Source organism: Diabrotica virgifera, chromosome 7 (assembly GCF_917563875.1).
Source record: "Diabrotica virgifera virgifera chromosome 7, PGI_DIABVI_V3a".
NCBI lineage: Eukaryota > Metazoa > Arthropoda > Insecta > Coleoptera > Chrysomelidae > Diabrotica > Diabrotica virgifera.
The window spans coordinates 138970120-138985334 of record NC_065449.1 but is presented as its reverse complement, the minus strand read 5'-3'; the positions used below and the strand labels follow the sequence as shown (position 1 = coordinate 138985334).

Genomic DNA, 15215 nt, shown 5'->3' with positions numbered 1-15215 from the left:
CCATCGTAAACGTACTTCCTGATACTCCATTTAATTTGATTTGTTTGCTTTTATTTATGTCTTCGTCATTGTCTAATGCTTCGTTGAAAATTACACTAACAGCTGCGCCTGTATCTATTAACAGTCGTATATTTTTCCTTTAAAATGCGCTGTTATGTAGTTCAATCCATTTATTTCGAATTGATTAGCTTCTATTCGTGGGGTCACGAAAAAACTCTACTTCGGGTATTTTATGGGTCCTTTGTTCGCTTGTAGCTAAATATGTTCCTGCTACATTACCTCTTTTATATCCTCTTTGATGCATCCCTTGGTTGTTTTTCTCTCCTCTCGGTGATCTCCAAGATCCTCTACGTTTTTGAAAATTGGTTTGGTTATGGTATTGTTGTCTCATTTGTCCCTGTGGTCCTCTATTTCTGTTATCTCTGTTTTCTTCCTTCCTTCTGTCGAATCTATTTCTATATCCGTGCGCTATGTTTCTTCTTCCTTCCCTATGTGCCTTACACACGTGATATACATTTGAAGTCTCTGTTCGTGCCATTGATTCTTCGTCCTTAGCAATAGCGATTGCTTCCGCTAGAGTTGCGATTTCTTTTGCTTTTAGTATTGTTTTAATTTTTTCATCCTTGAGTCCATTTTTGAATATGCTTGTAGCAATTTTTACATTAACTCCTGCTAACACTTCTTCCGATCCACTGTTGCCATTGGCTTGTGCAATCGTAAGCTTAGCCATAAGCTCCTCCAAATTCCTTCCGAATTTTTCTATGGATCTATGTGCTTGTTTGGCTGAGTTTATCTCGGCCGATAAAACTGGTACTGATTGTTTCACCGTCGTCTTTTTCTTAATATCCGCTATTAGTTCGCCAATCGTGCCATATGGACCTTTTAATCGTAGTTTCGCTGATTGTGTCAGTTTAGCCTTCAATACGTATGTAATCAATTGCTTCTTTCCTAGTTCGTCCAAAAATTCGTTGTATAATTCGATTGCATCCGTGAATGCCTTGATCGATTCTTCTGTGCTTCCAATATGTGGGATCAGGTTCCCTGCGGTTTTGAGATCAAATTTTTCTGCCATTGTATCGCCTTTATGCTTCTCCTTTCTTTTTTCTAATACGCCTTTTATTGCTTCAATTCTTTCTATTTTCCTTCTAATTATCCCCCTGACGATTATCTCTTGTTTTTCGCTTTGTTGTTCTAAATTGTATATTGTAAGCGTTGCATTTTTCCAACCATTTATTGGTAATATTCAAGCTATTTTGTCGTTGTATCGTGTCTTTTCCCAAATTCCTGTTCAATATTCTTAGTTCCTCCAAAATTTGTCGAAATTTTTCTTCGAACATAAATAAAATATGGTTCCCGATAGTCTTTTTACTCGTTCAACTAATATATATAACTATTTCCGTGTATATCATGAAAGTAAATTAATAAATTCTATAAATAGATGTAGCACCTAACGAAAATGTAGAAATTATGCAAAATGATCCATGTATTCAGTTCAAGTTCACTTATGCAATAGGAAGTAGTAATAAATAATCGTTTTGCTTACTAAAAAAAATCATGACCTGCCTTCTGTATTAATGCATTTAGCGTTTGTATTTAAAAACAATGAAACATGATCGTATAATGTTTCTACTTTTATTTTTAGTTTTAAAGATTGTAATTTTTATTTAAACAAACGAAACGAAACGAAAAGTTCTTTAACAATAATAAAATTAAAAATGAAATATATATATATATATATATATATATATATATATATATATATATATATATATATATATATATATATAGCCAGCTGTATAATGATTAAATATACACATATAAAAAGGTAAACCAATGTACTCACTTTGTCTTTTATCCCTCTCATTGGTTCGTGGCTGTTCCTGGAAACTGGGTATCCACTCTCAGCAGTTCCGTTGATCTAGTCAACTCTCGTCGGATCTGTCGTTCCAGCTGCCTTCTCCATTGTCTATACATCAACCATACGACGAATATGAATACTAGGGCAAATGCTACTATTCCCGATATTTCTGGAATAGATATATCGTATCCCTTTTCTTTGGTAGCTGTGGTGCCTCCGCTGTTTCCCGCTTGGTTTATAAATACTTGCTCCTCCTTCTCTTTGTTTTGGTTATTTCCCATATTCTATTTATTCTCAGCTTCCTGTCGTCTCAGCTGTCCAGGTTTAAAGGGCTATGAGTCACCATGTTATGTTCGTATTGTTACGTTGGTAGATTGCCATGATAATCTTGAGGGGTTGAAAATGTCGAGTTGAAACACTGACTCTAACTTTATAACTTTATTTACGATTTACAACATCAATCAACATAAGGTTATTAAGATGTTGTTTCGCGGGGTAGTCCTTTAGGACACCCTTCTCGCAGGACTGCTCACTAGCATAGTAACGATCTGAATAATAACAATACTACAATCATAATAATCTCAATCCCTCTGTGGGCTATTTATATCTCCTTATAATTTGAACTTTGAAAAGTAAAACTATACGTGAGTGTCCACGAGGTTACACAAACAAAACTGCCTTAATCAACCTGCGTTTTGTTTGCATATTTAGAAAAAATATCTTTCGTAACAACTGAAATTATTTAAAATTATATACATATTTTGATACATATTATATTATACAGTAAGGAGTTTTTTCCCTTACTGTACACGCGGCTGTAAATTTGTCGGACAAGAGATCAACAATATTTATTAATAATTAAATATAAGTAGGAACTTTAAATTAAAAATTAAGAGTTTTGTAATAACAAAATTGTAGAGTTTGACACCCGCAAGATGTCACTCTAGCGGGGTAGTTTTGTTATTACAAAACTCATTGTCGAGACAAATTTACAGCCGCGTTTAGTTAGTCCGACAACGTAAATATGTTAACGACGCGGGACGCGGAAACGCGTCCAACCTGCACTCTAAAATTTTTCAGAAAGTAGTAGACTCTCTTAAACGAAGCAGTTAAAACCAATTTTAAGACTTTTGTAATCATCTTCCAAAAAGGACGATGTACATACTGTGGACTAAAATGAAATAAATTCATTATTCGTGAATGAGCGATTTTGGAAATAAATCCCGAAACAGGTCGATTTTTATTTTTAAATTATGATTTTTGGCATATATACTAATGACGTCATCCGTCTGGGCGTGATGACGTAATCGATATTTTTTTAATGAGAATGTTATAATAATGGTAATTTTTAATGTTATGAAATTTAACGTTTTTAAAAGGTAAAGTTTCCAAACCTAATAGCAACATTAATAATATTGAAAAATATTAAAAATATTACTAAAAGATTTTTAAATTGAAAACTTATTGGTCCATTTCCCTGGTGACACCTCCAAGGCTTCTACAATATGCAAGCCAGATGGATGTTGCACTGAAGACAAAAGGAACTCTACACTATGCAATTCACAACCCCTGTCTGCAGCTTGGTAAAGTTCCAACGGAAAATGGACCTAGTTACTCTATAGGAGTAATACGAATATGAAATAAATAAAAATGTATACCATTTTTATTCAGTTGCAATGCGAAGGCAAAACAATCTTATTTTTCACTTAGAATACGGAGCGCAGTCCAGCACTCTGAATCGGCGATTTTCGACTCTTATTGGAGTCATCGTCGGAGAGGCGTACTGCTCCATACTCGAAGTGACCAACCATGAAAGCTTATCCCCACATTGCAACTGACGTGTATGGATTAGGTGACTAGCGTCATCTGGCAATTGAAAGGTAAAGTTTTCAATCCTAATAGCAACATTAATAATATTGAAAAATATTAAAAATATTACTAAAAGATTTTTAAATTGAAAACTTATTGGTCCATTTCCCTGGTAACACCTCCAAAGCTTCTACAATATGCAAGCCAGATGGATGCTGCAGTGAAGACAAAAGGAAAGGAATTCTACACTATGGAATTCACAACCCCCGTCTGCAGCTCAGTAAAGTTCCAACGGAAAATAGACCTAGTTACTCTATAAGAGTAATACTAACATGAAATAAATAAAAATGTATACCATTTTTATTCAGTTGCAATGCGAAGGCAAAACAATCTTATTTTTCACTTAGAATACGGAGCGCAGTCCAGTACTCTGAATCGGCGGTTTTCGACTCTTATTGGAGTCATCATCGGAGAGGCGTAGGCCTGCTGCTCCATAATCCGATGACTCCAATAAGAGTCGAAAATCGCCGATTCAGAGTGCTGGACTGCGCTCCGTATTCTAAGTGAAAAATAAGAATGTTTTGCCTTCGCATTGCAACTGAATAAAAATGGTAGGTATACATTTGTATTTATTTCATATTAGTATTACTCCTATAGAGTAACTAGGTCCATTTTCCGTTGGAACTTTACCAAGCTGCAGACGGGGGTTGTGAATTGCATAGTGTAGAATTCCTTCCTTTTTGTCTTCACTGCAGCATCCATTTGGCTTGCATAATGTAGAAGCCTTGGAGGAGTCACCAGGGAAATGGACCAATAAGTTTTCAATTTAAAAATCTTCTAGTAATATTTTTAACATTTTTCAATATTATTAATGTTTCTATTCTTAAAATTAATGTGGAAGGAAGGATTTTCTGGGGTACTTGGAAAAAACAAACGCCATGTTCAGTTCAATATTAACGACTATTTTATTTTAATATGTCACACCGGCAACTTACAATACAATACAATATGTTTACATTGGTTATCAACCGATGGTATTAAAATACTTATTTTTGATACATCTCAACACCCCCACTTATCAAAAAATCTAAACCTTCAAACCCAAACCTAGCCTAAATTTAGAATTTTTAACATTCTTCGACCCTTTAGCAAGGATGTCAGCCAACATTTCATCAGTACATAAATACTTTAATTCAACAACATTATTTTGAACCGCCTCTCTGATAAAATGGTGACGGATGTCAATATGTTTTGTTTTTTCATGGAATACTGGATTCATACATAACTTCTGAGCCCCTGGATTGTCATTATACAAAACAACTGATTCCAGTGTTCCCTGAATTTCCGACAACAAATTTCTCAAATAAATGGCTTTCTTAGTAGCCTTCCCTAAAGCTGCATACTCTGCTACAGTGCTAGAAAGAGCCACTGACTTCTGTTTAACACTCTTGCAAGAAATTGCACCAACCGAAAGTTTAAAAGCAAAACCTGTGTAAGATATTCTATCTAACTTATTTGAGGCTCAATCAGCATCAACAAACCCTGTTAAATCTAAATCATCCCTTTTATATGTCAAACAAATATCTTCAGTCCCCTTTAAGTACCTCAATATCTTTTTAGCACATTTCCAATGATACTCATTATGACTTTTATTAAATTGACTTAGAAAACTTACACTATATGCAATGTCTGGCCTTGTCAAAACTGCTAAAAACATTAAATTACCAATTAACTTTTGATATAAAAGATTTTCAATTTTTTCTTTGCAACTACTTTCTCCAAAATCAAAACTATCTATCGATGAGCTCACAACATTGAACTGGTCCATATTAAACTTTCTTAATAAGTTTGCAATATAAGCACTTTGGTCTAATCTAATAGTATCTTTATCCCAATGAATTTTCATACCAAGACACAATTTTAATTGACCTAAGTCTTTAATTTTAAATTTTGAACATAATTCTGCCTTTAATAAATCAGTTTGGGTCCTATCATTACTAAAAATAATAAAATCATCCACATATAGAGCCACTACAACTAAACTCTTATCAATTTTCTTAATATAGACACAAGATTCATAATCTGATTTATTAAATGCTAGGCCAATCAAAATTTCATTCACTTTTTGATACCAGGCTCGAGAAGACTGCTTTAATCCATAAATAGCCTTTTTTAAATGACAAACTTCATTTTCATTACCTTTAAAAATATAACCTTCTGGTTGACGAATGAATACTGTTTCTTGCAAGTCACCATTTAAAAAAGCCGTCTTCACGTCCACGTGAGTAACATCTAAATCTAACTTTACAGATAAGGATAATAACAATCATAAACTTGAATACCTTATTACAGGAGAAAACGTCTCCTCATAATCCACACCTTCACGTTGAGTGTACCCCTTAGCCACTAAGCGAGCCCGATAACACACCCGATCATCACAATCAACTTTGGTTTTAAAAACCCACTTACACTCAACTAAAGTTCCACTTTTTGGAGTATCGACCAACTCCCATGCATCACTTTCTGCAAAAGACTGCATCTCTTCATCCATGGCCGTCTTCCATCTGTCTGAATCTGGTCTGGATAGAGCTTCTGACACACTGGATGGAATATCTTCTAGATGTACTTCCTGCTGTTTATGACATTGAAATGTCACATAGTCCTTGAAGACCTTGGGCTTCTTCGTTCTATCGGATCGTCTTGAGATACTTGGTATTTCTGGTGTGATCACTTTATCTGGAACATACTCTGGGCCATTCGAGTCATCTCCGAGGTCATCATCCAAAATATTATGGTTTTCTTCCTCATCTGAGAGTCTATCTGGGAATTTACCTTGGTCTGGATCCCCCACTTGAGGTAATACCTCTGTCAACGCAATCTCATTGCTTGGTGATTTTAAAAAATCAAAGTTTTTAAGCAGCTTTGGTTTTTCATTAATGACCACATCTCTACTCTTGAACGGTAACCGAGTCTCCTTTCCCTCACAGCATACCTGACACAGATTATGCAAAATTGTCCCCCTTTATAGTCCAAGCCTGCAACTGCGCCCCGTCCCTCATTATACCCAAGTCTCTAAAGTTGATATGACCGAAACGTCTATGCCACAAATCACAACCATCTTGAGCATACGTAGAGAACGCCACTGGCTGAGACTTGACAAAATTAAGTCTATAAACTTGATTTATTAAATCAGTTGTAGCCACACTTGTACCTTTACTATTAAAAATCTCACAACCTGTCTGGTTAAAAACAACCTTGTTACCATTTAAAATCAACTGGCTAACTGAGAGTAAATTGGTTGTAATATTTGGTACACAATGAACGTTTTTAACTACAATGTCAAAGTTTTTGTTGCTACTTACTGTAGTTAACTCTACTTCTCCGGTACACAACACAGACATCTTTTCATTGTTGGCTACTAAAATTTCTTTGAGCTCCATATCCTGGGATGCATTCTTTATCCGGTCATTTCTTGACGTTAGATGCACACTTGCTCCAGAGTCAATGTACCAATCACTATTATTAAATCCACCATTTAAAAAGACCGCACTAAAGGCACTTTTATCTTCCGGTTTTCTCTGCCGTTTTCGAAAATTCTCAAACTCCCGTTTCAAAATTGGGCACTTGTTTTTGTAATGACCGACCTGTTGACATCCATAGCAAATCACATGTTATTTGTTTTTGTTATAATTGTCATTTCTGTCATTGTTTTTGGAACTACCACCGCCCTCTTTGGGATGTTTTCGGAACTTGCCTTGACTTTGACTTACAAAAGTACTACCAGTAGATTTTTCACTGTCTGCGTTCCTACCGTTACAATCTTTCTGCATATCGATTAACTTTTTTATTGAATTCTGGATTTTGGATTTTATTAAATCTGCTGTTATTTTAATGCCACTGTGTTCCAAAGCCATTGTCATTGGAGTGAATCTATTCGGCAATCCCGCGACTAACAACAAACCGACCCATTCACTAGTAATTCCGAATCCAATCCGAGTTAATTTCTGGGCTGTTTCAATCATCTGCCCCATATACTGTTCCATACTACCACAATTATCCAGTCGTATATTTATGAGAGTCCTAAGTAAATCAATCTTTCGCGTAAAAGTTTTCTCACCATACAGTTTTTTTAGTGCTGTCCACACATCCAACGCTGTTTTTTCGTCGCGAATATGTACATAAATGGATGGATCGATGCACAAACAAAGTTTTGGTCTCGCTTTCTTTTGCTTGTCTTCATCTCTTTCCCCGCCCTGTACCAGGCAATCACATAGTCAATCGAGCACAAACACGTTTTCGATTGCAAACGACCAGTCATCGTAATTTTCACGACCCACTAACTTTGGAACACTTGCTAAATAATTATCCGCCGCCATTTTCTGTCTACGAACAATGAACAAACTGCTAACTCACTTTTCACTTGACCCGACGTGACGACGTTACCAGAAAAACCTTCAACCTATTCCTTCAGGTTAAAACTTCCTTAAAACTCGTTAACTGGGCCCATAACCTCTTGAAATCAATGTGGAAGGAAGGATTTTCTGGGGTACTTGGAAATGACAAACGCCATGTTCAGTTCAATATTAACGACTATTTTATTTCAATATGTCACACCGGCAACTTACAATACAATACAATATGTTTACATTGGTTATCAACCGATGGCGCTACATGTATTAAAATACTTATTTTTTGATACATCTCAACAGCTATTAGGATTGAAAACTTTACTTTTCAATTGTCAGATGACGCTAGTCACCTAATCCATAATCCATACACGTCAGTTGCAATGTGGGGATAAGCTTTCATGGTTGGTCACTTCGAGTATGGAGCAGCAGGCCTACGCCTCCCCGACGATGACTCCAATAAGAGTCGAAAATCGCCGATTCAGAGTGCTGGACTGCGCTCCGTATTCTAAGTGAAAAATAAGATTGTTTTGCCTTCGCATTGCAACTGAATAAAAATGGTATACATTTTTATTTATTTCATATTAGTCTTACTCCTATAGAGTAACTATAGTCTAGCCGCTGAAAAGATGGACTGATCACGTGAACGGCATGCACTCTTAAACGTTCCTTTCCTGATGTTACCACTTTTCCCACGTTTACACAGCTAAACAAAACCGAATTTTAAGCACTGCCTAACGAAATTCACCATCGAAAGTGCGAACACAAACAGTGACGTTGTAAACGGTTCTTAGAAGGTCTGGCTTCGAACGACCGGTCAGTGCTTGCACGCAACCTTGGATTCCATCTTTTAAGCGACTCCAGTATAGGTCCATTTTCCGTTGGAACTCAAGCTGCAGACGGGGGTTGTGAATTGCATAGTGTAGAACTCCTTCCCTTTTGTCTTCACTGCAGCATCCATCTGGTTTGCATATAGTAGAAGCCTTGGAGGTGGCACCAGGGAAATGGACCAATAAGTTTTCAATATAAAAATCTTTTAGTAACATTTTTAATATTTTTCAATATTATTAATGTTGCTATTAGGATTGAAAACTTTACCTTTCAATTGTAAGATGACGCTACTCACCTAATCCATACACGTCATTTGCAATGTGGGGATAAGCTTTCATGGTTGGTCACTTCGAGTATGGAGCAGCAGGCCTACGCCTCTCCGACGATGACTCCAGTAAGAGTCGAAAATCGCCGATTCAGAGTGCTGGACTGCGCTCCGTATTCTAAGTGAAAAATAAGATTGTTTTGCCTTCGCATTGCAACTGAATAAAAATGGTATACATTTTTATTTATTTTAACGTTTTTATTAATTTATCTTCTAGGATTGCAATGGTGATGGTAAAATAGACTGTGACGATTATGCAAGTATTCACACGCATGGTGGATATGGCTGCAAAGGAACTAATCTACCACAACCTTTTGGAAATCGATATTATCAATGTAAAGAGATAGTTGGACGTAGACCAGAGTAATGTTGGAGTAACCCCAGGATTGAGAACAGGAAGATTGATAGAAACGCATTTACTACTCTATGAATTTTGTTGGATGATTATTGCAACTTAATGTAATTCAATATGTTTAAGGGCTGTAATTACAATTAAATAAAAATAACTGACATCATAGAATACACTATTGTAACAACTATTTTTTTAGGTATAGTATTTTAAGTAAACTCTTTTTTTAAATATCACTATATTTTAATTTGACTAAATGCAACAACCACAAGGACAATGTGACAAATTACTGAACAAACATAAGATATTCATCTTCATACTTATGAGAGGCTGTACATTAAAATTGGTGAAGCAAATAAAAATAGAGAAACAGTGATGGGCATAGATGGCATAGGTACAAGAAATAAAAATGGAGAATTATTAATAGATTTATGTGCCCAAAACGGGTTTGTTATAGGCGGAAGCCTTTTCTCCCATAAGAGAATAATACACAAAACAACATGGACATACCCTGACGGAAAGACACAGAATCAGATAGATCATATTTGTATAGCAAAAAGATGGAGAAGCTCATTATTAGATGTAACATCGCAGATGGGAGCAGATGTATCAACATACCACACACTAGTACGAGCAAAACTGAAAATCAGATTAACCGCCAAAAAGAAGCACAAGGATAACAATAGGATCAGATACAACACGCAATGGCTTGACAATGAAGAAACAAGAAAAAAGATACCAGGCCAGGAGGAATTGACAATAAGGAAGAAAAGAAGTAGGTCAACGAAAATATCGAAGAATACAGCCGAATACACGTCCTTGGTAAAAAACTCAGAAACAATAAACCATGGATTTCAAAGGATACTTGGGACAAGATTGTACAAAGAAGAGAAATTAAACAAAAAATATTAACAACAAAGGAAGATAGAAAAAGCGAACTAAAAGAGGAATAGAAAAGACATCGAAGTCAAGAGGAGTTCAAGAAAAGACAAAAGAACATACTACGATAATTTAGCAACAGAAGCCGAACAAGCTGCGGCAACTAATGATATGAGGTAACTTTATGAAAACACAAGGAAACTCGCCAGGAGATGGACACCATATAACACACATATTAGAGATAAAGATAATCAAATACTAACAGCACAAAAAGAAATATCAAGACGATGGATGGAGTATTTCACCGACTTGTTTAACCACAATGTGAATTCAGTAGAAAATATTGAGAAAGAAGAAAACCCGGATCCGTTAGATATTGATGTATTTAACTTCAGCCGAGAGGAAATAATAGAGAGTATAAAACAACTCAAAAAGGGAAAGCCAGCAGGTCCAGATGATATTGTAGGTGAGCAAACACTGAAAAAATGACATTTACTGTATAAACTATTTGAAAATATATGGAGTCAAGAGAAAATTCCAAAAGAATAGACAGAAAGCATTATAATCATTATCCCGAAAAAAGGCGACACCACAAAGTGCGAGAACTGGAGACCTATAACCCTTTTATGTGTTGCGAGTTAAATAATGACCCGTACCATGCTTGATAGAATGAAAAATAAAATAGACCAAAAATTAAGAGCAAATCAAGCTGGCTTTCGAGCAAATAAGTCATGTATATAGTCAAAGCCCGAATTTCAGGCACTCCTAGGTTTGACTAGGTAATCCTTAGCTGACTGACGGTCTTAGTCAAAGCCCGAAATAAATTACAATTTTGGTCTTTGACTAGTCAAACTTAGGAGAGACTAAGTTGGTCAGGCAAAGGTCGAAATTTAATTTTATGAAATCGGGGTTTGACTAGTCAAACCCCGATCTAGCTTAAAATATCATAATTTATTAGATTTGGTATAATAAGACGTCATTTTTTAATTTTAATGTTTATTATTTTTATATTGTCGTAATTAAAATAAAAAAATAGTGTTTATTCTCACATGTTGAGACATTATGGCATTTAGATTTGCACAATACGTTAGACCTTTTTACACTTACATAATTTTGAAGAGCATTTCTTATTGAAGTATTTTTTTGAAAAATGGCTTTGTCAGAGCCAATTAGCCAGACTTGTTTGTGATTGATTGCAGATTCATAACCATAAATTTCTTATTTCATAACATAAGTACATACTACAATATTATTTTTATAGATACATAGGTACATTGTGTTGTTTTTTTGATTTTGTTTTTTTAATTATTTTACTGTGTTTTTTAATATATATTTTAATTTGTGCGAAACACTTTTTTACTTCTTTTTATTATTTTTCTATTCTTTTTTATTTTTGTTTCTATTTTTTTTATTATTTTATTGTGTTTTTATATATTATTGTTTTTCTTTTAATTTTTTCAAACCACATTAACAAATTATGCCTATTTAGTACATATTACGTTTACAACTTGTATTTACATAATTTAACATGTTTATAAATGAGATGAAGAATTTCCATACCATTAGTAAATATTAAAGTATTAAGGTTTATTGGGAAAAACATTTTAAATCTTTTAATTCCTTATAAAGGTAGTTTATGTTATTTATGTGTAAATGACATTCTAATATGACATGTGTTAGATCTCCGATTTTGCCACAAGTACATTTGGGAGTACCTAATTAAAATAATTAATTAATTAATCAAAATAAGAATATGCTGATCCTGATCAATCTCATATCAAAGAGAAAATACAGAGCATAACAATATCTAGGGAATACCGCTTGGAGATGGAGGGGATATCCGATATTCTGGAGGGTTAAGGCGGAGGTTTCTTAAGGGGCCTTATAGCTTAGGTTGCCTAAAGGCCCTAAGATTCTTAATCGGGGACTGTGGACAACTCGAAAAACTAAGATATCCGTTTTTGATAATATGAACTAACTTCACAATATAGACTATAGACCCTATTGGTAAGTCAGTGATAAAAAATCGTTTGCCAAAATTAATTTATTTACTTAAATATGGGATACAAAAAATTGATTATTCATATCGGAGACGTTTGTTTAATAGTTAGCGATTTAAGTTGGCTTCGGCTTCTTTTTTAATATTGATTGTTATGAAACAGAAAATCTCTGACTAGCCGAGAAATAACAACACCGAACTATTCTAATAACCTACATTTACTAAATACATCTCGTCCAGTGGTGTCCTCTATTTAGACCGTTCAGCGGGTATCTATATCGATCAGTGGACATTAGGGGAGATCTATTTCGCTCTAGCTACTTCTATTTATTTTTATATGGTTCTGCGTCAAAAGCTTTTCTACGGATTATGAAAACGTTTATAATTTGGTCCCCTTTTTTCCCGTACAGATGAACGCCTGTGTACCTTTACAAAGATACATAACTTATAAGTTGATCGTAATCCATATCTGCAAAGTATTATCATCTATCGGGGAAATTGCAATCTGGAAAAGTAGCCCCGTAGACCATCCTCCGTGTAGACGATTACCCTATCATCGATAGGGTTTGTGACTTGTGTTGTTTGGCTAAGTCGTCTATGACATCTTTATTCCATATTTAAAGTTTAATTTGCCGTTTCTAAGGGTTGAGAGTTCATCTCGTATTCTTACATTAAAAGTAGCAGGAGTAAGGTAGTGAAAACACAGTTTAAAGTCGAAGAAACAGGAACTGCAGCACAGCACTATTTAAGCGGACAACTTGTCCGTACAAGAGGCCACATAGCCGCCACGGCGTAGGCCGAAGCCCGCGAGAGGCACGTCAGGAGTGAAGACTGAGAGAGTTTCGCAAGCAAGCAAGCAATTTGATTCAACTCGACCTGTGGGAATGTCCACCCTCTCGAAAGAGTACATTCGGGTGTAACAATTCATTGGGGCGAGGTGTTTTGATCCGAGTATAAACAGGGATCACCCCACCTCGCTCCAATGCCCCAGGCCATCCCTTCCCCCCCCCCCCCCCATAGCACGCTGATGCGCGATGAGGTCACAACTATCGTAGCCAAATGCTCTTCACAATGGAATCCTGGGTAATAAGATTCCATGTGGTACCCTAATCGAATGCAAAAATCTTAGGCTCAGCGTGATGCGCTCTATGCCTTTATCGTCTTACTTGTCATTGTGCTGAGCTCTATTGGGCTCTGCCCAATGACTTGTTGCTCGAGTTTTTATGTGTTTTTTTGGTTTATTATATTTTTTTGGGGGCTTACGCCTTTTTTATATTTTATATATATTTTTTTGGGGGCTTGCGCCCTTCTGTAATTTTCTATAATTGGCTTACCTTGAAGGTGATCGTGGTGTTGGATCTTCGTGTGTAACGCTGTCTTCGGCACTTGTTTTCGAGCTACGAACTGACTACTATCACTTTTCACTTTTGTTCACTTTATTCCACTATTTGCTGTTTCGGACGTTTGTGCTTCCATCGGTGGAACTCATCATACCTTAGCATCTCTCGCAGTATGTGACTTGGGTGGTGCTCCAGTTCCGCGAATTTGACCCTTGCCTTGTCTGTCATAATTTCGGTGACTCTCACCTGTTGGAGTTCTCTGAACAGGAATCTTTCTGCTACGTATCTTGGGACTCTGGCGGCTTCTCTCAAGCTGCTGTTGTGGACCGCTTGTATCTTCTTTTTGTGGGTGTTACATACTTGTCCCCATGCGAGAGATGCGTATGTTAATACCGGTAGTATAATGCTGTTTATCAATCTTAACCTTGTTTTTAGTCTTAATTTGCTTTTTCTGCCTGTAAGTCCTCTTAGTGTTGCTTTCGCTATGTTGGCCTTCTGGACTGTGGCTTCTACATGTTTTTGGAAGGTTAATCCTTTGTCCATGATGACTCCTAGGTATTTAGCTTCGTTTTTCCACTCGATGGGGCTGTTCTGTACCGTCAGCTGTTCCTCTGGCTGTTGTCTTCCTTTCTTGTATAGAACCGCTTGTGTCTTTTCCGAGTTGATGGCTATCTTCCATTTTATACTCCATTCCTCTATTTCTTGTAGCGCTGTTTGCAGGTTGGTCACTGCTATATCTACGTTTCTATGTTTGGCCGCTATCGCTGTGTCGTCGGCGTAGAGGCTCATTGAGAGTTTCGGTAGAGATTCGCCACCTTTTATAGTTTAGAATCGCTACCGAAAACAAAAACGATACATGGGCGGAGCCTAAGCCGTGAACAAACGCGTGCCATTGGTGACAGTATGTTGTCGAATTGCTTCAGTATATACGATGTATTCCGTATGTTTTATAAACATGATCAGGGGAAATTGTTGCCTGGAGTCTATTAAAGAACCGTCTGTGGCCAACATATATTTCCATATTTTCATTCTTAATGGAGATTTATGTTTAACAGTTGACGTTCGAAGATACGTTTGTAACGTTTAACATGTTTCGAATAGTGTATGGTTGCGAACCGTATATAATTTTAGGAAGGCTGAAGTGTTTAGAGATATGTATTGTAATTTGGAGAATTAACAGAGGTAGCCTTAGACCTTATTAAGTTGGGGCACGTTAATTTTAAGAAAACAATAAAATCTGATAGCATCATGTCAAGATTAGGTTCGCTTTTGTGCCGCCTCCGATGTGATGTTTCGATTTGACAAACGGAAAAAAAGACGACACACGGAATTGACACACTGAAAAAAGAATAGGCAGTTGACATGACAGCTAACGGAAATAAAGATTTGAAAGACAAAAAGAACTGTAACAGTCGAAAA

At 36.0% G+C, this 15215-nt stretch overlaps 1 protein-coding gene across 1 annotated transcript in view; it reads left to right on the top strand.

The window, feature by feature from the left end:
- Nucleotides 1-9751, top strand: part of LOC114333901 (lysozyme) — a 133522-nt gene extending 123771 nt beyond the window's left edge. The window contains exon 4 of the mRNA XM_028283897.2: nucleotides 9447-9751. Coding sequence (XP_028139698.2) covers nucleotides 9447-9596 — 150 coding nt within the window. The 3' untranslated portion in view covers nucleotides 9597-9751. The remainder of the gene's footprint in view (nucleotides 1-9446) is intronic.
- The last annotated feature ends 5464 nt before the right edge of the window (nucleotides 9752-15215 follow it).